The 23,487-nt window shown below is 41.2% G+C and overlaps 1 protein-coding gene across 15 annotated transcripts in view; it reads right to left on the bottom strand.

Annotated features, from left to right (window-relative positions):
- ZMYND8 (zinc finger MYND-type containing 8) overlaps positions 1-23,487 on the bottom strand; it is a 110,398-nt gene that overhangs the window by 71,685 nt on the left and 15,226 nt on the right. For 4 of the 15 annotated variants that reach the window (XM_072633638.1, XM_072633647.1, XM_072633639.1 and 1 more), the window contains exon 1: positions 4,591-4,994. The exons of 7 other annotated variants lie outside the window; for them this stretch is intronic. In XM_072633638.1, the coding sequence (XP_072489739.1) occupies positions 4,591-4,729 (139 nt within the window). In that variant the 5' untranslated portion in view covers positions 4,730-4,994. Of the gene's footprint in view, positions 1-4,590; positions 4,995-6,825; positions 6,938-23,487 lie in introns of those variants that run through there. 4 more of the 15 variants (XM_072633641.1, XM_072633645.1, XM_072633651.1 and 1 more) reach the window with 2 other exon arrangements.

The following is a 23,487-nucleotide window of genomic DNA, read 5'->3' as shown; positions in this document are numbered from 1 at the left end:
GAAAAGTTTGTGTTTGTTGGTGCTTGCAAATTCAGAATAATAAAAAATAAAAATTACTTTAAAAAAAAGATAATCACAAAATGGCAGATCAGGAATGATCTTTCAATCTGTGCAAGGCAACTTTTGTTATTTTCTAAACAAAAATAGTGCATGACATCACTCTGAAAACCTCAGTTTCGGGCAGCCTAGCAAAATGCGGTTCCAAGGTAAAATTTCTAATAGCATCCTGCCAAAGAAACCCTCCCGAAAAAAGCAACAACGAAATAATCTGAGTGGATGAGTAATGAAAAAGCCCTCTCTGTGACTCACTGGAGGCCACTTGCCTCTGAGCTGACAATCATTGTGATTGACTCCCAGAATCAAGTCAAATCAACAAGCATTTTTACTAATTGCCTCCTAGGTGCCAAGCTCTGCGCTAAGTGTTGGGGATTCAAAGAAAGACCCCCAAAAAAGCCTCTGCTTTCAAGGATCTCTCAATCTTAGGGTTAATAATAGCTAGTGTTTATACAGCACTTTAGGTCTGCAAAGACCTTATCTTCTAACATTTATTCCCTGCAATAACCCTGTGAGGTAGGTGCCACTATTATTCCCATGTTATAGATAAGGAAACTGAGGCTGAAGAGGTTAAATGATTTGCTCAGGGTCACACACTGTGTGTGAGGTAAGACAGGAACTCAGATCTTCCTAACTTAGTCCAGTATTTAATTCACTGTGCTACCTAGAAGGCAGGCCATTTTAATGAGGCCTTCTCCAAAGCCAGGTCAGAGGATCAAAGTATTTAGAGTTGGATGAGATTTATTTTTCTTTCTTTTTTTTCTTTGGAGGGGGCAGGGGTGGGGACATGGCAATACAAGTTAAGTGACTTGCCCGGGGTCACAAAGCTAGTGTGTGTCTGAGGCCACATTTGAACTCAGGGCCCCTGATTCCAGGACGAGTGCTTTATTCACTCCAACACCCAGCTGCCCCTGGAGCTGGAGGAGATCATTCAAATTCAGTTCAACTCCCTCATTTCAGGAATGAAGAAAATAAGACTCAAAGAGTGGTTACAGCTGTAACATTCGTGATGCAGTAAGAAGGAAACTTCGCTGCATTTGGAGTTAAAGGATCTGAGTTCAAATTCTAGCTCTACACATTTTGGTGTGAACTTGAACAGTCACTTAACTTCTCAAGTTCTCAGTTTCCTCAACTTTAAAACAACGTAAAGGGAGGTGGACTAAAATATCTCAAAAATCCCTTTCAGTTTTACAACCATGAGCCTAAAAGTTCAATTTCAGGCAGGTTTGTCCTTCCCATTAAGCAATCACAGTTTAGTGTTTTCTTTAGTGACTGATTAAGCTATTTTACCTACTACGGCTGAAAACTGTGAGGCGTTAGGGGATCTGAGACAGCAAAGGAGAAAATAAGATTAATGATTGTGCTACTCAAGATCCTTCCTCGTGATCTTTTATTCTCTCCCTTGCTCCCCCCTCCTCTATCTCCCTGTGGGTCTAACTCTCCATCCCTCTCTATTTCCTTCTCTTTCCTTCCTCCCCTTCCTTTTCTCTCTCTCTCCTCCCCTTCACCTCCCTGTTCCAGGTGAACATATGATTCAATTCAGGGGGTAAAAAAAGAGCCACCAAAAAAAACCTAGAAAGAACATAAAATCAAGGTGTGGAAAGGGCCTAAGTGAGATCTAATTCAAGCCTCTCATTTCACAGACCAAAATAAGGCACCAAGCAAAGAAGAGACTTTGCCCATGTGATACATAGCCATGGTCTAAGAATTTTTTTGTTCTCTCAACACAAACCCTTAGGCCCAATTCTATTTACAAACACAAGCAATTCCCACTGGAGTGGGGGTTAGGCATCTGTTATCAGAAGGGTAGAAATCTAACAGGTCACACATCTGTCAATACCAAAGAGCCAAAAATGAAGGCATCTTGGGAGAAAAATTAAGGAGTTTTTCTATTTTAAGGGGATTTCTCCACTGAATTAGATGTCTTGGAGATACAATGACCATTTTTTTTTCTGGAGCAAAAATCAGGACATATGGTCTGATGAAAGTTGTTCTTTTTATAAAATTTCATTAAGAACATACTTGCTTTTCTCAAAATCAGTACTATGCTAGAAAAATCCAGGATACATGGCTGCCATACATAGAGAAAGGTATAAAAACATTTTTTTCAAATGCTTTTTTAAAAAATCCCTCAAAAGTTATTCAACTTTTATTTTGAGGATCTCCAAACAGAAAGAACCTATACCAAGGACATTTGTAGATGAAATGGCCTAATCTAACTGCTGCTGGCCTTGGAGATGGAAAAGACCTGGATGGAAGCATGAACGTCCATGTGTCCTCAGGGAAATCCACCTCTCAGTGGTGTTCCCAACCCTCCAAAAGCTAAAGAGAAGGTATCCACCTGTACAGAGTTTGAGGGAGTTTCTTTTCCCAGTAGTTCCCTACACCAGTGAAATCACAATCTCCATCCCTACTACCACATTTTGAAGTTTATGAACTTCAACCTCACAACTATCCTTTGAGGTAAACAGTACAAGCATTAACACCCTTTTCGTTCATCCTCCCCTCAAAAAAACGTAAGTAAACTTGAAGAGGATACAGGCTTGCCCAAGGTCAGAGAGCTAAGAAGAGACAGATCACAGGAGCTGAACAGATCCAGCATTCTATCCACGACTTCAGAGCACACTGGAAAGAATAGTTCCTTTTTCTGCACCTTGATTTTCTCCTCTGTAAAACCCTTATCTCCTGACTCCAATTACAAAATCATTTTCACTGCATCATCCTGCCTCTCATCGGATAATGGACTTGGAATCAGGAGGACCTGGGCCCAAATTCCACCTCAGACACTTACCAGCTTATGCGACCACGAACAAGCTAGTTATGAGACTCGGGTTTGTCATCTATAAAATGGGGATAATGATATGTGTAGCTCCTACTTCCCAGGGATATTATGAAAATTAAATTAAATAACGTATGTGAAGTTCATGGTAAGCCCTAAAGAGCTAAAAGACCCCCACCCAAAGACTTAATGCCATGCTCAAGTTGTGAAAGCTTAGAATAGAACAAAGGCTTTGGGGACACCCTGTATAAATGCCAGCTTCTCTTTATGATGATTAACAACAGCAGCCAACAAGCACTGATTTATCAGTCCTTTACTATACGCCAAACACCATGTGCTCCCTGTCACCCTGGTGCTGGCCGCTGCACTTTGTACCTCAGTTTCCAAATCTTAAGTGCCTTATAAAATTTAAAGGGCTAAAGAAATGTGAGGAAATTTAAATTAAAATACTGTACAAATAGGTCTAGAAATCTCTTACCAAAGAGGTCAATCAATAATCAATCAACAAGCAATGCTTAGGCCTTAATGCCTTTCCTCTGTTGATTATCTCCAGTTTATCCGGTATATGTCTTGTATGTATGACAAGATTGTTGTTTGTATGTGGCCCCCTCTCCCCATTAGATTGTAATCTCCCTGAGCTGGTAAATGTGGGGGAGGGGAGGGAAGATGCCTTTCTTTGTATCTCCAGTGCTTAGCGCACAGTAGGCCCTTAAACACTAGTTGACTTGCCTGGACAAACACTTGTTAAAGACTTACTACAGGTCAGGGATAGTGCTAGGCCCTAGGGATACAAGTAAAAGGAATGAAACAATCTCTAATCAAAAGAAGCTTACAAACTAACATGAAAGACAGAGTTGTGCCTGGTGCACACAGTTTGCTTCCCTCTTATCATTTTCTCCCCTTCCCCTCCCCAAAAAGAATTTTTAAAATATATTTGAGAGAATAGATGAACAGAAAGCACACCTCAGAATTATGATGACCCGGTTCAAAGACAGCCTCCAAAAGATACACAGATCATGGAACTTGGAACAAGCCTAAAAACTATCACAGTTAATAATAATAGCCAGCATTTGTAAATCACCTACTATGTGCCAAGCACTGTACAAATATTATTCCATTTGATCCTCACCAACCTCACTTTTAGGTGCTATTATCATCCCCAATTTACAGTTAAGAAAAGGTATGGATTTGTAGGGGTTGAAGGCATTTCCTCCTGGGGAAATTTCTCCCACACTGATTAAATCTAGTTCCACCCTATACATATTACATGTGTATGTACATTTATATATAAAGTGTGTATGTATATGTATGTATACATACACACATATATGAAAAATATACACAAGAGGTTCACGAAGCATTAATGTGTAGGAGGTGCTACTTCTAAAAAGAGTGACTCAGGAACACAGCATGGAGAAAGCAGGATGAAATAGAATATTTTCCCCTGACAACATTCAAACACTATCTCATGAATCTGGAAAGCCTGCTGGGTATTGGAGTACTAACTGGAAGAAGAGACAGTCATGTGAGCTTAGCTCCAGCACTGAGACCAGAAACAGCTTTCAATTTAAAGCACAATTCCATTTCAAAATGCTCTTTTAAAACTTAACTAAAGCCTTGACTTTCCTATTGGCCTCACATCAACCCCAATTACTAACAATGCCATCGAGCAAACCTTCCACTTCTGCCCCAAAGCAAGGACTCTTCTTCCCTCAGCTAGAGAGGGCGAGGGAATCAGTGTTAAAAACCACATTCACCATCTCGCTCCATCGGCATCTGTCTCCTTTGTTCTTGGCTCTTCTGTCTCTGTCGTATGTGGCTGAGGAACGGAACGTGGGTGCTGCTGGGCTTTGGATTAATGGAGCTGGCTTGTTTTTGTTTTGTTTCTTGCTGCATTTAAATGGTGTTCACATGAGCCTGTTCAAGTCTGAACCAGGACAGAACACCAATGTATGTTCCAAAATATACATTTGTTTCCTGGCTCCTATACTGAAGCAGCATTTGCTTCCCCTTCCACTACAAGCAGGCCCTGTGCAGCTCATATATCAGGCTCCTAGTACACACACAGCTCCCTTCAGATCTACAGCAGACACCTCCATTTCATTGACCATCGGGCATTCCTTCCCCCACATCCGCCTCTGGGATCACACACAGACTCCTCAGAGCTCTTAGCTCTCCAGCCCAGGAAATGACGCATCATTACTGGGAATTGTTTTAGTCTCTCAGGCTGGAAAAGACAGGCCTAGTGATTACCAGTCCCGGCCCTGGGCCTGTACTAGATTTTTGGGTGTCTTAAATTACTTCATGCTGTTGACAGCACAATTGTCTGGACCATCTCCTATGTGGTAGCCAGTAATAAGCCTGGATAAAAGAAGGATGATAACAAATGGCTACTGAAATCACTGGGAGGGGGAGGGGAGGAAAGTGTCAAAGCCAGTTGCTAACATAGCCGAACAGATCTAGATCTGGCTCTAAGCCACAATTTGTGAGACCTTAACTTGTTTACTGATCACGGCTCCTACAAAGCTGATTCTCTGAACTTAATTTAGATTTAGAGTGGGAAGGGGACTTAGGGGTGATCTTGTCTACCCCCTTCATAAAGAAAATGAGGCCCAAATGAAGTGCCCAAAAATTGACATCGTTGATGATAGTTAAGGGTCAGAAGTCGGATTCCAAAACTCAAGTCCTTTCCCCCAAATCCAACACATTTTCCACTCTACTACACCATGAGATCTGCTGAATTTATGTATTTAAATTTTATTTTTAAAAAGGATTCTCTAGGAGAATGTCCATTCTTCATAGTCTGGGTTTCTTTTTCTACTTTCTCCTCCATCGCATCCCTGGAAAACACAGGCTTTTCCAGCAGCAAACAACTGTGTTTACCCTCTATCCATCAGCACAAAGTATTTCCACAAAGAAGTACCAGTTCCATACTTGTAACCAGGAGCCCATTTTGGCAAACTGGACAATCCAAGATGAGTCTAGCAAACAAAATGAAGACTGGAAAGCCTTCAGGGCTTGCTCGCTCTATTCCAAATGAATTTACAAACACACTACATCTACAGGAAAGCACCGTTCCCAGAATGAAGCCTGAGCATAAGCACAGAACCCAGATATTATTGGACCATCAGGTATAAATGAAGAGATTGCGCTTGGGGTAATTGCTAACACTCTCCATTGCCTACTTCAAACATGACCACATGCTGTTCTCTAGGGCAACAAAGCAGAAAACAGTTAATAATTTCAAAGCATTTTTTTTAAAGACCCAGAGAGCAGGGTACCCAAACAGGACATGCTACTTAGAAGCAACAGAATACTCCCAAGCCAATACTTAAACTATAATGAACCAAAACCCCAGAAATGCCTGGGGGAAAACACACACACACAGAAAGGGGGGGAAGGGGTGTAGAGGGAGGCGGGGAAAACACCGGGAGAGACAAAGCCCCAAAGAGAAAGCAGGCCCCAGCCAAATCAGACACGTGCAAAAACCTGGAGACTTACAGTTCTTCAGGAAGCCCTGATTTTCTACACTATAATCCTAGATATTTCAAAACAAGCCAAATCACACTAAAAAAGAAACTATTTTAGAGAGCCACCCTGTATTACAGCCCTTCACAATCTCTGAAACTAGATAGACACTGTTTCTGGAAATGGGGGCTTTTATTTAAGGTCCTCAAAGTTAGCATGTAAAAGCAATCTCTTCTGGCTGGGCACATCTATTTCCAGAACAGATATAACTGATATCAAACCCAACCAAGCCTTGATATCAGGGACCTCCTGTTCATGTGAAATTCTCATTGAGATCAATGAAAGGTTCTGAGGCTTCTCGCAGGTTTGGAGTATGGAGAAACAGTCAATTTCCAAATATGAAACAGACATTAGGAAATACGTAACTAAGGGGAGGGGGGGGCCGCAGGAACAAGATCCAGAGGAAAATATAAATTCAAAGCACAGAAGGCCAGAAACCCAAAACCCAGTGAAAAAGCACTTACCAGCCATTTAAAAATTAGATGGGTGATGGTCAGCAGGAACAGCCACATCAGAGGAGGGCTTTCAAGAGGCTTCTGCTTGCAGGCTTTTTCCCCGGCTGGCTTGTTATTAGTGAGAAGGCCTCTCCCAGGGAGGAGGAGGGAAAGGAGAGGCTGGGAGTTATCTCCTCCTATTGCTGCGACTGCTTTCTCTTATTAGGTTCCCCACTGGTGCTAGAATCCCACCACCTCTTTGCAATGTCCTGTGTACAGTGCAGCCGAAGTGGCCTAGCCCACCAAAGCCGTTTATAGATATTTGCTATGGCGGTAATCTATCAAACGTGACAGCAGTGCAGTTCAGATTAAAGTCTTTGTTGCAATTCACAGCAACAGGCCTATTTGCACCAAATGCTATACATGCAACAGAATAGAAACTGTCCTGCTCATTAATGCAAGGTAGAGCTGCAGCATGATCAATAGTTCTGTAAATATGGCATGCCTCTCGGCCATGCTAGTTAGGAAAAGGGCACCATCTTGTGCGCTCTCAGAATGTAACCCAAAGGAGCTTTTTTCTGCTGGAATGTCAGCCAACAGGAACTCAGAACAGCAAGGGCTAAGCCCACACCAACCAGGGTCAGAAAGCTATTAAGGGGCATATTCACATGCAAAAGGTGAAAACAGCAGAACCAGCTTTGCAAGACTGAGGGTGTAGCAAGTCTGGGGAAATGAGCCTGATTTGCAAATGAATTCCCGGCTGCTTCTGGACAATTGCTAGACCAGAATGAAAGAAGTTTTTCGACCAGGTCTCTAATCTCCTTTAGGATGAAGCCTTAGGAAACTAGGGGACATCTCTACAGGAATTTCCTAGTTGGGGTAGTGCCAGCTGGTGTGGAATTTTACAAGCAAAATAAAGGGCCTCCCCAAATCCCAGATATATGCAGTCCTTATTACAGCTTGAGCCCTGCAGGTCTGGCTCAGTTCAATTTATTTACATGTGAAAAAAAGTACTTAAAAGTCAGGCCAAATCAGGGTGAAGAAAATGCCGTACGACTGGTTTCCTTTGGCTTTTAAATGCCTGGTTACCAATAATTCCAAGTTCACCAGTTCTGGAGCGTAACTAGCAGGTAGGCGGAATTCCTGTCTGCATTATTTATCATAGGAGCCCCAGCATTCTGCTAAAGCACCAACGTCCGCTCCGTGCAGCTGGCAGCGTCCAAGGGAGCGTTTGGCCAGCACATTTACAAAGCAGGAAGGCTTCCCAGACAGGAGAAAGGTTCTACTCTTTAAGGAATAAATGGGGGGCGGGGGGGGGGGGGGGAGGAGAAGAAATCAGAGGGAGAAAAGCTACGAGAGGGGAGGAGAGAAAAGAGGGGCAGGTGATTCTTTAAATTAAGAGCAAAACATGGATCATGTTCTGCCCAAGGCCTCGCTTTCCCCCAAAGCCCACCCATGTCAGGGAAATTTCCAAAAGGCGCCAAAACATGCTTCACCCGTCCCACCTCTGACCTCACTTCATTCAGCAGCCCTGGGGGGGAAGATCATGTTCACGGTATACAGTAAACCACCCTGAGTTTGAGTCTCAGCTTGAATGGTCTGGCTGGGTCACGTCAACAAGCATTTATAAAGCTCCTACTACTTACCAGGCCCAGGGCTAGGCTGGGAGATAACAAGGAGAGGCAGAAGACACACCCTGCCCTGGAAGCCCAGTCTAGTGGGGAGAGAGGGAGGGGGACAAGATAGAGAGAGAGAATAAAATGGAGATGATCTGCTGGGAAGGCTCCTAGCAGAAGGTGGGTGATAACTGGGGCCTTCAAGGAACTCGAGGCAGACAGGCTACTGTGTGACCAGTCAAGAGAAGAACCAGGACTCTATCACCAGATGGAGGGCCCTTTGCATAATATGTAAATTTAACATCAATTATTATATATAATATGTAAAATTAATTTCTCTGGGCCTTAGCTCCTCTACTCCAAAATGATAATGATGATTGTAGCTAATAATGACAATAATCAATATCTCCCCAGTTGTTGTAAAGCCATAAATCACTATTAAAATGTGAGCAGTGACTATCACTGTTACAGGAAACCTCTCTTCATCATCGTGACTGCTCCTCTTCGAGAACGAAGGATGAAGAGAAAGTATGGCACAGAAGAAAGAGGGACATCACAAGACCTGGGTTCAAATCCCAGCTTTGTCCCTTAACAGTTGTTTGGTCATAAAACACGTCATTTCAGCCCTGGACTTCAGGTTACTCATCTGTAAAATGGGAAGAAAAAAAGCTATACTAATCCTTGTGGTTATTCAATGAGAGGATAAGTGTAAAACATTCTGTAAAACCACAATGAAAACACTTCAGTTAGTAGCAGTACTACTAGACGGATGGGTTACCTTCTCCGGTTTTAGAACTTCACTTAATTCCATGCATTGAAAATATCTACAATCTACTATAGACAAGGGCTAGGAGGTTAGAACTATGGCAATACACAACTGAATTGTCATCTTTATCACCATATAAACAAAAATTATGTAGAAGGGTCCAAAAAAACCTCATACAAATTTGTGATACGGGGTGTAAAAAATAATTACTCTCCCCTTTTAAAAAAAAGGAGGGGGTATGAAAGATTGTGTTGGACATGTGAATCCCCCACACATCAAAACAGGATGATTATTAACCAACATTAAGACCATGTGTTCATTTATGTTCTACAACTATTACTCTAGTCTCAACAAGCCTTCACTAAAAGCCCACTAGATGCCAGGGACTTAGCTAGGCCCCAGCGTAGCAAAGACAAAACAGCTGCTACCCTCAAATAACTTCCAATCCTACTCCTGAGAAACTAAAGGTTCAAGGATGACCAAAGGCAAAGTAATTTCCAAAGATAAGCCGCTAACGGTGGTTACAGGTAGCACTTTATTCGAGCCCTGAAGGAGAGAAACATTAAGAGGGGGTAAAGAGTGAGATAACAGTAGACAGAGCATGAGTCCTGGAGTCAGGAGGACCTGAGTTGGAATTCATCTCAGATACTTACTAGCTGTGTGACCCTGAGCAACTCACTTAACCCCAACTGCCTCCAAAAACAAAAACAAGAAGTAAAGAGGAAGAACATGGCAGGAAGAAAAGACAGAGGGATGGGAGACAGCAGAACAATAGAAAAAACCTAGATCTGGGTTAAAATCCTTCCTCTGACACTAACCCTGTGTGACCTTGGACAAGTGATTTTAACCTCTTGGCCTCAGTTTCCCCATCTGTAAAAAGGAGGAGACTGAACTAGACAGACTCTAAGGTCCCCCCTTCCAGCTCTGAATCTGCAATCCTTTGAACATCCTACCTGGAAAGCTGCAAAGAAGTCATTTTGATGGGAAAACTAAGCTATAAATGATTTCTGAAAACAGTCTTATTTCCTCTGCATTTCTACCTGTTCCTAGCCATGCGTAGCACGTGGTTGGTTGGTGAATATTTGTTAATGATGAATGCCCAATTCCGCTCTGAACGCATGATTAAAACAGAAGAATGCATTCCCCCAGCTTGGCTCCCCTCAGAATCCAGAACTATGGCAACTCTAAGACTCAAAGAGAAGTAACACTGAGAACTTCTGCCTCATCAAATGCAGTCAAGGAAAATGAAAGAATCATAAAAACCTAAAATGCCAGAGCTGGTAGACAACAACAATGGAGGTAATCGCCAGCATCTACATGGCTCTTTAAACTTTACAAAGTGCTTTAAAAAAATCGTCTCATTGAATTCTCACAACTCTGGGGGCCATTTTATGGATGAGGAAACTGAGAGACAGTGCTTGATCTGCCCAGGTCACACAGCTAGAAAAACCTTCTGAGGCAGGATTTAAACTCAGATCTTCCTGACTCCAGGTTCAATACTCTATCCACCAGTGTCACTGAGATGCATCAAACATACTATGTCAGAGCTGGAAGGGGCCACAAAGATGATCTAACACAATTGTCTTATTTTCACAGAAGGACAAACTGAGGCCAAGAAAAGAAAAATGACATATCTGAGATCTCACAGTGAATTTAATGGCAGAGGTGGGACTAGAAGTGGCTCTAGGCCTCCTGCTCTTTCCATGATGACTTTACAAAGAGAGAAAAAATTAAGGGGAAGAGAATTCCCTATTATATAGGTGAAGAAACCATCAACATCCTATGTGGGAGCAAGCTCAAAATTTAAAACTTCTCTGGTCCAAAATGGTTTTTGGGATGGAGGTGGAGACAGCATTATTATGTAGCTCCCCCATAGAAAGGGGGAAGGGAGAGCCTATTATGCACCAAACACTGTGCTAAAAGCTTTTCAAACATTATCTCATTTGATCCTTATAGCAGAGAGGTAAGCGCTATTACTACTACTAACATGACTACTTCAGCAGCTACTATTATCCTCCTCATCCTCATCCTCATCATCTTCCTTCTACAGTTAAAGAAACTGAGGCAGCCAGAGATTAAGTGACTTGCTCAGAGTTCCACTGCTAATAAGTGTCAGAGACAACATTTGAACTCAAGTTTTCCTGACTCCAGGCTCAAAGCTCTGTCCACTGAGACACCTAGCCACCTAGGGCAGGGATTGTTTCATTCTTTGCATTTTTCACTCCCAAGCAGTTACAAGGCACTTATTAAATGTTTGTGGACTGACTGCTTCCAAAAGGCAAACCACAAATTTACCTTACAAAAGTCATCTTTCCTGGGGTAGCTAGTGGACAGAGCACTGGCCCTGGAGTCTGGAAGACCTAAATTCAACTTAGATACTTACTAGCTGTATGACCCCTGGGCAAGTCACTTAACGCTGACTGCCTCCAAAAAAAAAAATTGAATAAATTTTTAAAATTTCATTTTCCAGTTGCCTTTTCAATGTGTGGAGTAGGGGCTGGAGGGAGGGAGAGAATTTGAAATTGAAAGATTTTTTTAAAGAATGCTAAAAATAAGAGTTTTTGAAGAAATCATTTTTAGAACAGAAGTGGGCCCCAAGGATCCACTAGAAAAAGCCTTGGAATTAGAGCCTCTCTCACATGACTTGTTAGGTCAGAGACAAGAATTGAATTGGTGGTTTTAATGACAGAGGAAACGCCCAAGTGAAGAAATCCCCTCTATCTAGACTCAGGTGTTACAACAATCTTCTTAAAGAAGCCAAACTGACTACATTATCCCCTTCCCCCCAACTCAAAAACCTCCCAATGGTTCGCTATCACTTCTAGGATCAAGTATCAAATCCTCTGTATACAAAAGCTTTCCTAACCTGCCCTGTCCCACCGTGCTAGATCTCTTACACTGTCACCACCTCCTCAGCCATCCTGAGATCCAGCTTCTTTGCTGTCTCTTGAACACCACACTCCATCTGGCATCTTGACTAGGCGGAATGTTCCCCCACGCATAATCCTCATCTCCGCCTCCTGCCTTCGCTGGGTTCCTTCAAGTCCCAGCTAAAAGCCCACTTTCTACAGCTCCAGCCCTCTGCTGATTCTCTCCATTGATCCTGCACTCAGCTTCTATAGTTATTTCATGCTACCTCTCTGATTAGAGGAGGAGCTCTCTGAGGGCAGGCATTGACTTTTACACCTTTCTTTATATCCTCAACACTATGCTCAGTGCCAGGCCTGTGGCAGGCACTTAATAAATATTTATTGATTGACTTACTGACTTGAACCCAGGTCTTTCAGATTTTAAAGCCATCTCTGTATCCGCTATGCCAAAGCAAATCACTTAACCTTTCTAAATGTCTATTTTTTCATCTGTAAAAAGGAGGACAGTAATATCCATGGTACCCAGCTCACGAGTTGTTGTGAGGATCAAATGAGATAATGTACATTAAGTGCTTTGTAAACCTTAAAGAGCCATATAAATGTCAGCTATTATTAATATTATAAGCACATGTATGATTGAAAAAGGAGGTGGACTCGTCATGTAGTGTGAGTAAGAGATAACAGATGGACAGTCTAAGTGCTACACTGAAATCCATGAAATATTAATAGAATGAGAGAAAAGCCTCTAGTGCACTGGGAAAATCCTCTATGGCAGATTTATAGAAAGGAACAGAAAAGATACACAGCGTTGGGAGGCAGTGAGAGGCTGCAATCTGTACTGCAGGAGAGGGTTACCCACGTTGATGGCATCACGGTCCATTAAAAGAGGAGTCACCTAGTTAATGCAGAAATCAGAGATTGGAGGGGGAAAAAGCGTGGCTGAGTCAGAGTAATTCTTTACCATTAACTGTGTGGTAGAGAGGAAACTACTGAATTTAGAAACAAAAAGACCTGTGTTCCCATCCTGACACTGCTACTTAATACCTATGCAATCCTGGTAAGTCACTACCAACTTGGTTTCCTCATCTGTAAAATGAGGGGGCAAGACTAGATTATCTCTTAAGATTCCTTCCCAATCTAAATCCAACATTTTCATGATCTACTTCTGAATGAACCAGCAATGAAAAGGAATAAACATAGCTTTCTCCAAGAAAAACATACCACCAACTAGTAGAACTCTAGGATTCTTATTAGACATCTTCAGATCACCACTGAACCCTAACCCTTTTCTTTCTGACCACAGGCAAATGACTTCCCAGTTCAGCCTCAGTCTCCTCATCTATAAAATGGATAATAATAGTTGTTCTACACCATGTCACAGGGTTATCTGTACGAAAAGTGCTTTATAAATAGTTAAGTATTACATAAGCGTTGAGTTATTAGTACTAGTAGATCCTTGAACCATAAATTTCTATTGACCCATAGTACTATCTCATCTTCTATGAACTCTGCCTAGTGACCCAGTAAGATTGCCCAGGACTAGGGGAATAGTTTTGCAGATAAAACATTCTGGTTGACATGCCCCAAGAAACCCAGCTACCACTTAGGCACATATCAGGAGGGTCAGTCTTCCTCATTTGGTGTTTTATTGGTTTTGGGTTTTTTTGTTCAGTCATTTCCATCATGTTCATGACCCCATTTGGGGTTTTCTTGGCAAAAATAATGCAGTGGTTTGCCATTTCCTTCTCCAGCTCATTTTTATAGATGAGGAAACTAAGGCAAACTAAGTTAAGTGACTTGCCCAGGGTCACACACACAGTACGTGTCTGAGGCTGGATTTGAACTCAATTCTCCTGACTCCAGGCCCAGTGTCCTATCCACTGCTCCACCTACATACATGCTCCATTTGGTGCTAGCCTTAACTAATCATCCTTAGTCCTTAACCCAACACACTCATCCCCTACATCTTGGCTGATCCCCACTACACAGAACATCCTGCCTTCCTCCTCTCACTGTTCCCTCAGTCCTAGTCATCATTCAAGCCTGGTTTGAATATTGCTGCCTTCTGGAAGTATTCCGTGATGTCTCAAACCCACAAAAACCTCTCTCCATTATGAAATCAGAATTCCAGCATACCAAAAAAGGATAGATCGTCAGCTCTATCTTTAACATCCAGGTCATACTTTAACAAGAGTCTCCACTACAACATACCTAAGGGATCATCCAACTTTTGCTTGAAGACCTCTGATGAGGGAGGGCCCCGGCCCCCCCTCCCCCATCCCTTCACCCTAGCCCAGGCAGCCCATTCTATTTTGTGGATAGCTGTAAAACTTAGGAGGTTTTGGCCTTACATTAAATTAAACTTAGCCTGTTTGTGACTTCACCTATTTTTCCTAGTTGCTCCCTCTGAGGCCTCACCTGACACATATCTGCATAGGACAAAGGAGAACTGAACACACACACACCCCCAATACACTCAACTAGGAAACAGACTAATTTGATTTTTAACAGAAAAAACCAAATAGCCACCATCAAAACAATGGCCAATGGCATTTCCACAGGACCAACCAATGATGAAGCATACTACTAACCTCCTGACAAAGGGACTATAAAGAATCAGATGAAAAAAAAAAAAAGAATCAGATGTACATTTTCAGATACAGACAATCCATGGATATTTGGCTTGACTCTGCTTATTTCTTACAAAGGAGAATTCATTTCATTTTCTTCTGTCTTAAATATGAGGCCAGTAAGGGATTTGCAGGGAAACTGGGGTATAATGAGAGCAATACTCTCCCCAAAAACTGGGGGAAAAAAGAGGGTCATTGAAACATTTTTGTACATACACAGAAGTAGAACAGATGGAAGGTTAACAGCATTTAGCTTTGAAACAGACACACTGAATTTGTCTTTTTTTTTTTAAATGAGCCATACATCATAGATTTATGGTTTCATATACAATCTTTCCATGTTCTTCACATATGCAATACTTACTGAGTTTTATCAAGTTCAAAATAACAAAAGAGAAGTCTTCCAGGAGTAGCCCCTCCAAAGTCTTTGATCCTGCTGTCCCCGCTGCTAACCATATACCCCAAGAAGGTCAAAGACAGAAAGAAAAATCCTATAGACACCAAAATACTCAAAGCAACACTTTTCTGAGGCAACAAAGAACTGGAAACAATGTCTTTTTTTTTTTTTGAGAAATAGCTAAAAATAAGTTGTAGTTCATAAATTTAATGGAATATTAGGTCAAACATGAAGAATTCAGAGAAGCATAGGAAGATATAAACCGATGCTCAGTGAATTAAGCAGAATAAGGAAAACAATACACAAAATGACAATAGTAATCATAGAAAGAACAAAAACAAGAACAGAAGAGAAAACAAAAGCAACTAAATGCTGTATAATATAATAACACCAGGCTCCAGGAGAAATGTGCCTCCTGACTCTAGTTGCAAAGGTAACTCTCAATGTGGAATATGTTTATTCTTGCTAAATTGTTTTTTTATCTTTCCCTCTGTCTCTCTCTCTCTTCCTCTCTCATCTTCTTCTTCTCTTCTCTCTCCCTCTCTATCTCTCTCTCTCTCCCCGCTCCTTTCATTACCTATCTCTCTTTATATAAATCTTTATGACAAGGGATGGCTCAAAGGGTGAGAAAAGGCTATTCAGAAATAAAATTTCTACTAAAAAAAGATAATCAACAAAAGTTAGATTTATTTGGAAAGCAGGTGTTAACTGCAATATACCATCTTAGCTTCACTAGCTATGACAAGGGCAATAAGAAGAAAATCTGGGCTTCAGTGCCTTAGGTGCTCAGTATTGCCTCCACCTTAAGAAGAACTGGGTAAATGGCTCAACCTTTTGTCTCCGCCAAATTTAGGATTTAAAATAAGCGTCCACAGTATATAATTCAAGTATGATGATGCTATTCTTGCAGATGGAAGCGCTGAAGCTCACAGAGGGTAAGTAACTAGGCCAAGACCATCACAGCCAGCCAGGATTCCAAATACTCTTTCATCAACAGAAGCTTTCCATTCAATAAACAGTTATTAAATGCTTACTGTGTACTATGCTAGGCATAGAGGAAACAAAGTCAAATTACATTCGATTGGAATTTTCAACAAATATATAGATAACAATATAAGGACATTTAAATTTAGTATTAATAATAATTTATTATTATTTTTAATATTTTGATAGCTTATTAATGACAATTAATTTGGAGGATCGTACAAACCCTAGAGGAAGAAGTACTAATGGGGAAAAGTTTTATCAAGAAACAACATATCAACTCAAATAAGGAAGGATTTCCTACCATCCTTGGTGGTTCCCCATTGCCTACCTGGTATAGTTCAAACTGCTCTACCCTGCAGTCAAGACCCTCCACTGCCCAGCAGTATCAGCAAGCCACCTTTCCAAACTAATCTCCTATCCCTCTCCTCCACATGTTAACTAACTGCTACTCTCCATTCCCACAAGGCACACTCCACTTTCCTGCCTAGAGCCATGCCCTGGGTGTGCTGCTTCCTCTCTCCCCAATATCAGCCTGCTGAATTTCTAGTCATCCATTAAGGCCCAACTCAAATAAAATCTACTTGCATGAAGCATTCCGGGATTGGTCAATCATTGCTGGACTTTTCCCTCTTGGACCATAAAGCACTTTGTTTTGTAGAACTCTCTAATACATCCATTGTACAATGTTGTGCATTATGAGAATTATCTCTTAAGAGTGTCTGATCCTCCTACTCCATTAAGGTAGGAACTAGGTCATATCTAAATCTTGTCTCTTCTTCCGCAGCAAAAACAATATTTTGCACATGGCAGGTACTTAATAAGCATACAGAGGGAAAATATCGAGGTCTTAGAGGCAGACAACTTGGGTTTGAATTCTGACTCTTCTTACTTACTACCTTTCTTTTTATTTTTTTAAAAATTAACAGAAATTCCACCCAAACCCCACTGGGAAAAGAAAAGAAAAACCAATTCCTTACAACAACTACACAGTCAATGCATGTTTGTACGTGTTTTACATTTCTATATGCTTACATGTTATTGTTATACTATACGCTATATTTTGTTTTTGTGTTTGTGGTCTTGTGTATGTGTATGTTGTGTTAAATGGAATGTTTGCATGTGTATGTATGTAAACACATGTGTCTGCAAATACACGTCTCATTCTGTGCTCTGAATCCATCCCCTCTCTGTCAGGAGGTGGACACCATACTTCATCTACATTCCTCTGGTATCATGGATGGTCAATGCATTGGTCAGAGTTACTGCTTTCAAAGTTGTTTTTGTCTACAATGTTGCTCCGTGCTATCTGTGCCATTCAGAGCAAATTACTTCATCTCCCTGGACCTCAGTTTCCTCATCTGTAAAATGAGATGACTGACCTAAAAGCTGGCTAAGACCCCTTCAAGCTATAAAGTTTCAATTCTCTGAGTAATAACTGAGTTGTTTATCAACGGAATTGCCTGCCTGGGAGGAAGAGACACCTGGTCCTTTACTGTAGTTGCTCAAGTGGAGATTATACGATATTTTGTCACCTCTCCAGGATGCTAATTTAGAGGGGATTCCTGTTTAGATACAGTTTTGGATGGATCACCCTTCAAGCTTTGAGATTCTTTGATTCTAGCTCCAGGATGAGTTTATATATACAATAACGCTGGGCCTTACATAGCATATTTTCTAACATCCAAAATACAACACCTGCTTTACCCAGAGGAGTCTAAGCTTGTCTTCACACCTGGTCCTCCAGATTTCACATACTTGTTCCAGCATGAAACTTAGCATCCACAACTCTGCTTAAGAATCAAACTATCCTTCCCAAAACAAAATGTGAGTGGATTGATTGAGAATGACAGAACCTTAGAGTTATAAGGATACTTAAAGAGGTTATACAAACACTTTTCCTCTCATTTGCAGATAATGACTTGGTCCACAGTCACATAGCAAAAGGGGGTGAAGATGAGACTAGAACCCAGGTCTCCTGAATCCCAATGTTCTTTTTATATGGTGATGATGATAATAAAAATGATTCACATGTAAAGCACTTCAAAGTTTTCAAAGTATTTTCCTGTCGATAGCTCTGTGAGAGAGATAGTAATAACTAAGTGTACTTTAAACCCCATTTTACATATGAGAAAACTGAGGCTCAAAATAAGGTTAATACTTTCCCAAAGTCAATAGCTGATATGTGGCAGTCTAGATTCAAACCCAGGTCATCTTATTCCAAGTCCCGTGCTCTTTTATTACATATTAGCTGCCTCTAACATTGTTCATAGGAAAAGTCTAATTGAGTGAAATTGTGTATTAGGTAACAGCATATAACTCAGCTAGCCACAGCAACTCTATGTTTAAGTTCCAAGGATAATCTTTTACCAAACATTTACAGAGTACCTACTCAAGATAAAACACTGTGCCAAATGCTGAGGGAGCTTGAACGATGAATAAGACTCATCTCTGTCCTTGGGGAACCTACTATTAATGTAAGACCTGAAAGGTCAAAGGAAGAAGAGGTCAGTTCTGACTGGTGGAATGAGGGAAAGGAAGTGGTATTTGACTTGGGTCTTGAAGTAGGAGCAAAATTCCAAGGAAGACAAGGGGAGCAGGTCGTTCTAGTTAAAGGGAAAGAAGTAAGCAAAGGCAGAGTAGCAGATCAGCTCAGCACATCTGGAGATACAGAGACAAGCTTCCTCCAGATACTTGGGGAACAGTAGTTACTCTAGTTTAACTAGAACACAGAAGGGGGAGGAGAAGAAGGGGGGAAAAATTTAAAACTCAAAATCTTATGGAAGTGAATGTTGAAAACTAAAAATTACATTAAAAAAAAAACTAGAACACAGAGACTGCAAAGGGAACTGGTATGAGACAAAGCTGAAAAGAGAAGTAGGAACCTCATTGTAGAGATTCTTGAACTCAGGGCTAAAGCAGACTTTATTCAGAAGGCATGGAGAGCCATTTTAAGGTTGTAACCTCCTAATTGGTCTCTCAGCCTAAATTCTCTTCCCACTCCAACCCATTCTCAAAACAGCTGCCAAAGTGCTTTTCCTAAAGTGCAGGTCTGATCATCTCAAGACTCCTCATCTAACCCCACTCTACTCAATAAACACTAATGGCTCCCTGTTATGTCTGGGATCACATGTAAAATTCGCCCATTTGGCGTCTAAAGCTCTTTATATCCTAACCCCTTCCTATCTCTCCAGTCTTCTTATACGTTACTCCTCTCAGTGCACTTGGTCCAGCAATACAGTTCTATTCACTATTCCTCACACACAACACTCCACCTCCCATCTCCATGCCTTTACTTGGGCGGTCCACCTCCACTGGAACGTTCATTTGCCCTTTCTTCATCTTTCTTCCCCCACCTCTCCCTTCTCCTTTGTCTCTACCTCCTCCTTTCCTTCTTCCTTCTCCTTTTCCCCTCCTTCTTCTTTCTCCTCCTCCTTATTCCTCCTACTTCTCCCCCACGCCCATCATCTTTCTCCCTGTGTTTCTCTCTTTGTCTTTCTCGCTGTGTATCTGTCTGTTTTGCTCAGTCTCTGTCTCCTTATCTCCTTCCCTGCCTTAGAATTACTGGCTCAAATGGCACCTCCGCAGTAGGTTCCCCACTATTGCTATTATCTCCTCACAAGTCACCTTGTACCAATTTCATATGTATCTGATATATTCCTCATACATATGTTGTGCCTTCATTAGAAGATAAACTCCTAGTGGGAAAGGACTCTCAGTTTTATCTGTAATCCTAGTGTTTAGTTTAGGATCTGAAAACTGCATTGTCACTGTTGTTGACTGATCATTATTGAACAAAGGCGTGACACAGAAAGATGAATCTGGCAGCTTACAGCGGAAAACTGAGAGGCTATCACAGTACTCTGGGCAAGAGGCAAGAAGTGTCTAAAATAGGTGCTAGTGAAGGCTGTAAAATCACAGAACATGGCAACTGATTTTGAGGGAGAGGGAATATTCAAGGAAATGCCTCTGAGTGTGCAAACAGAGGTGACTCAGAGGATGGTGTCAGGAACAGGAAAGGGAAAGGGTCAGGAGGTGGAGCCATTTTTAGGTGAAAAGCTAGAAAATTATCTTGAAAATGAGCCTCACAGGGCAGCTAGGTGGCCCAGTGAATAGAACACCAGCTCTGGGGTCGGGAGGACCCGAGTTCAAATCCAGCCTGACACTTGACATTTACTAACTGTGTGACCTTGAAGTCACTTAACCCCAATTGCCTTGTCTTTCCTTCTCCAAAAAAAAGAAAATGAGCCTCATGTCTGTGCAAATATATACAAAATGGTTGTGAAATAAACCAAGTTCAAGCGCAGCATTCAGAAGCCTAAATTGTTTACCCAGTTTTAAATGTGGTAGATCACAAACCTGTCAATTAGTTTCAAATACTTCCCATAGATGTGGGGGTCACAATGAAGCATGCTGTGGCCACCTTAACTAACTTCTCTCTGCTCTATGAGAGGAACAGAAATGCAGCAAAGGATTCATTTAAAATCCACCACGCATGTGTTCCTTAATAATCATTATTTCCAGGCACAATCTGGGCTGGAAACAAAGTCATCACCTCTAGCTTTGAAAGACTCTATAACTCAACTCTGAAAGAAGCATTAAGAGTACGTAACCAACAAGTTTACATAATTTAATGGTCATTCTCATACAGCATAAGCACTAGCTTTTCAAACTCAAAATTTTTCAAACTTTTTTCAAATCGTATTCATTAAAAAGGGACTTGTTTACACACTAACCAATATTTTAACCTATCCACACAGGATGAGAGGGGCAGCCAGATGGCGCAATGGATAGAGTGCCGGGCCTGAAGTCTGGAAGAAATCTTCCTGAGTTCAAATCCATCTTCAAACACTAGCTGTGTGACCCTGGGCAAGTCACTTAACCCGGTCTGCCTCAGTTTCCTCATCTATAAAATGAGCTGGAGTAGGAAATGGCAAACCACTCCAGTATCTTTGCCAAGAAAACCCCAAATGGAGTCATGGAAAATCAGACACAACTGAAATGACTGAGCAATATAAAAGGATGAGAACTGGAGGGATTTCAGGAAATTCTAACACCGACTTGACTCAAATCACTTAATGTTCTTGGACCTCAGTTTCCTATTCTGTAAAATAAGAGATTTGGACTAGACTATCATTAGAGATCTCTTTCAATTCTAAACTGTATGAAAATATGACCTGCCACCTTTTTCTACTGGCTCCGGGATAAGACAAACAATATCTCCATTGTTTGCCTCCATTTTCTCCCCTCTTACTTCTCAATCCCTTGCAATCTAGCTCCCACTCCCAACACTCAGCTGAATTTATTCTCTCCAAAGTTACAAAAGATCTCACAACTGCTAATTCCAATGGCCTTTTTTTGTTCATTTTAATTTTACTTGACCCGTCCCTCATTCCTTCCTCCCCAGGATGCCCTTTCCTTCCTTGGAGTCGATCATACTTGTGGTCTCATGATTCTCTTCTGACTGGTCTGACCACTTTGTACTTTTTTCTTTTTATATATCAACCTCCTCCTATCCACAAAACAAGACTGTGTCTTAATCTCTCTATATGTTTTTTCCCCTTGATAATTTTATCAGCTCTCTTGGGATCAATTATTATCATCTCTTGACAGCTAGGTGGCACAGTGGATACAGCACTAGACCTGATCTTGGGAAAACAGGAGTTCAAATCTTGCCTCAGACACTTACTATTTGTTATTGACCCTGGGCGAGTCACTTAACCTCTGTCTGTCTCTGTTTCCTCAACTATGAAATGGGGAGAATAACAGCACCTAACTCAATGTTGTTGCAAGGATAGAATGAGATATTTGTAAAGTGCTTTTGCAAACTTTGCGGCACTATATAAATGGGAGCTATTATGCGACATTTCCCAGGTCTAAATATCCAGCCCTAATCTCTGTCCTGAACTCCAGTAGTAGATTACCAACTGCATAATAGACCTATCCATCCAAACCTTTCCACATCTCAAACTCAACATGTTCAAAACAGAACTTTATATAAGGTTCTTCCAACAAACCCACACCCATTCCGCATTTGACCATTTCTGATGACAGTCACCCAACTCTGAAGTCATTCTTGACTCTTACACTGCCCTCAACTCCAATACCTAATCAGCTGCCAAATGAATTCTATCTCCAAACACCCACCCCCTTTGTCTCCACTCACACAGTGTCTTCCCTAATTTGGGCCTCTCAAGTTATCTATTGCAACATTTCCTAACTGGTCTCCCTGCTGTCAGTCTCTCACTGTCCTCCACACAGCTCCTAAATCAGTATGTTTAGAAGACCAACAAAGTCATTTTTCTCCCCTCTCTGAAATCTTACGATCATAAACATAGAGCTAGAAGGGACCTTAATTCAAGCCCCTTGTTTTTTACAAATAAGGAAACTGAGGACAAAGAAGGTTGTGACCTGCCAACGTCACAGAGACATTAAGTGCCAAGGTCAGATCTGACTCCCTATCTTTTCTAGGATAAAAAGCCTAGCATTTAAAGTCCTCCCCAGTCTGACTCTTTCCTAACTTTTAAGTCTTATTTCCCAATACTACTTTTCATATACCCTTGGTTCAGTCAAACTAGGTTACTAGTTATTTCCCACAAACAACATCTGCTTTCCCAAGAAGTAATTCACCAACACTGGGGTTCAAGATATCCAATAAGAGAAAACACCCAACTAGCAGTTACTTGCCAAAATACTTCAAGGTTCAGCTCCAATGAAGTGGTGGGAAAAGCACCACTTGGAGTCAAAGGTCAAAGGTTCAAAATTCTGGCTCTACCACTACTTGACCTTGGGCAAGTCACCTGACCTGTCAGGAGCTCAGGCTCCTCACTTGTAAAACAAAGGAATACCACCGATGATTAAGTAAGCTACCTACCTCCAGATGGTAGATGGGCCGGGGAGGACAGAAGAGGTAGTAGTGATGGGATCAAGGTACAGAATGAGACGTACGTTTTTGAACAGGTCAACTGTGTGGACTTTTGTACTCAGCTTTGTACATAAAAATATTCTGTTATAGTGTTTATTAAATTCAAAATAAAGAATTTTATGAGGGGATTGGAATAAATGACCTTTAAGTTCCCTTCCAACTTTAAATTTCTTAATTCTATTTTTCATTGTGTAGCTATCCAAACTTCTTGGTGCTTAGTAATGAAAGATATGGCTAAGGCCACAGGAATATATACATAAAATTATATTTTAAATTCTCCTTTTTTTTAATGGAGGGATTCCCAGCCATTTCAAAACCCCAGTAAAGGAATTATGGTTCATTTTGTTGAAAGGATTGTTTGGGGGAATGGGGAATGAAAGAACCCATTTGTTGCAGCCTCTTAACTAAGTGTTTTTCCCCGAAAATTGATACAAGGTATATAGCTTGCTGTCTCCTTTATAAATAGCCCTTTTGTGAGATGGCACTTTTAATTTACACACGACA

This window comes from Notamacropus eugenii, chromosome 1 (assembly GCF_028372415.1).
Source record: "Notamacropus eugenii isolate mMacEug1 chromosome 1, mMacEug1.pri_v2, whole genome shotgun sequence".
NCBI classification, from domain to species: domain Eukaryota; kingdom Metazoa; phylum Chordata; class Mammalia; order Diprotodontia; family Macropodidae; genus Notamacropus; species Notamacropus eugenii.
The sequence above is the reverse complement of the archived record's forward strand: the minus strand, read 5'-3'. Positions and strand labels throughout refer to the sequence as shown.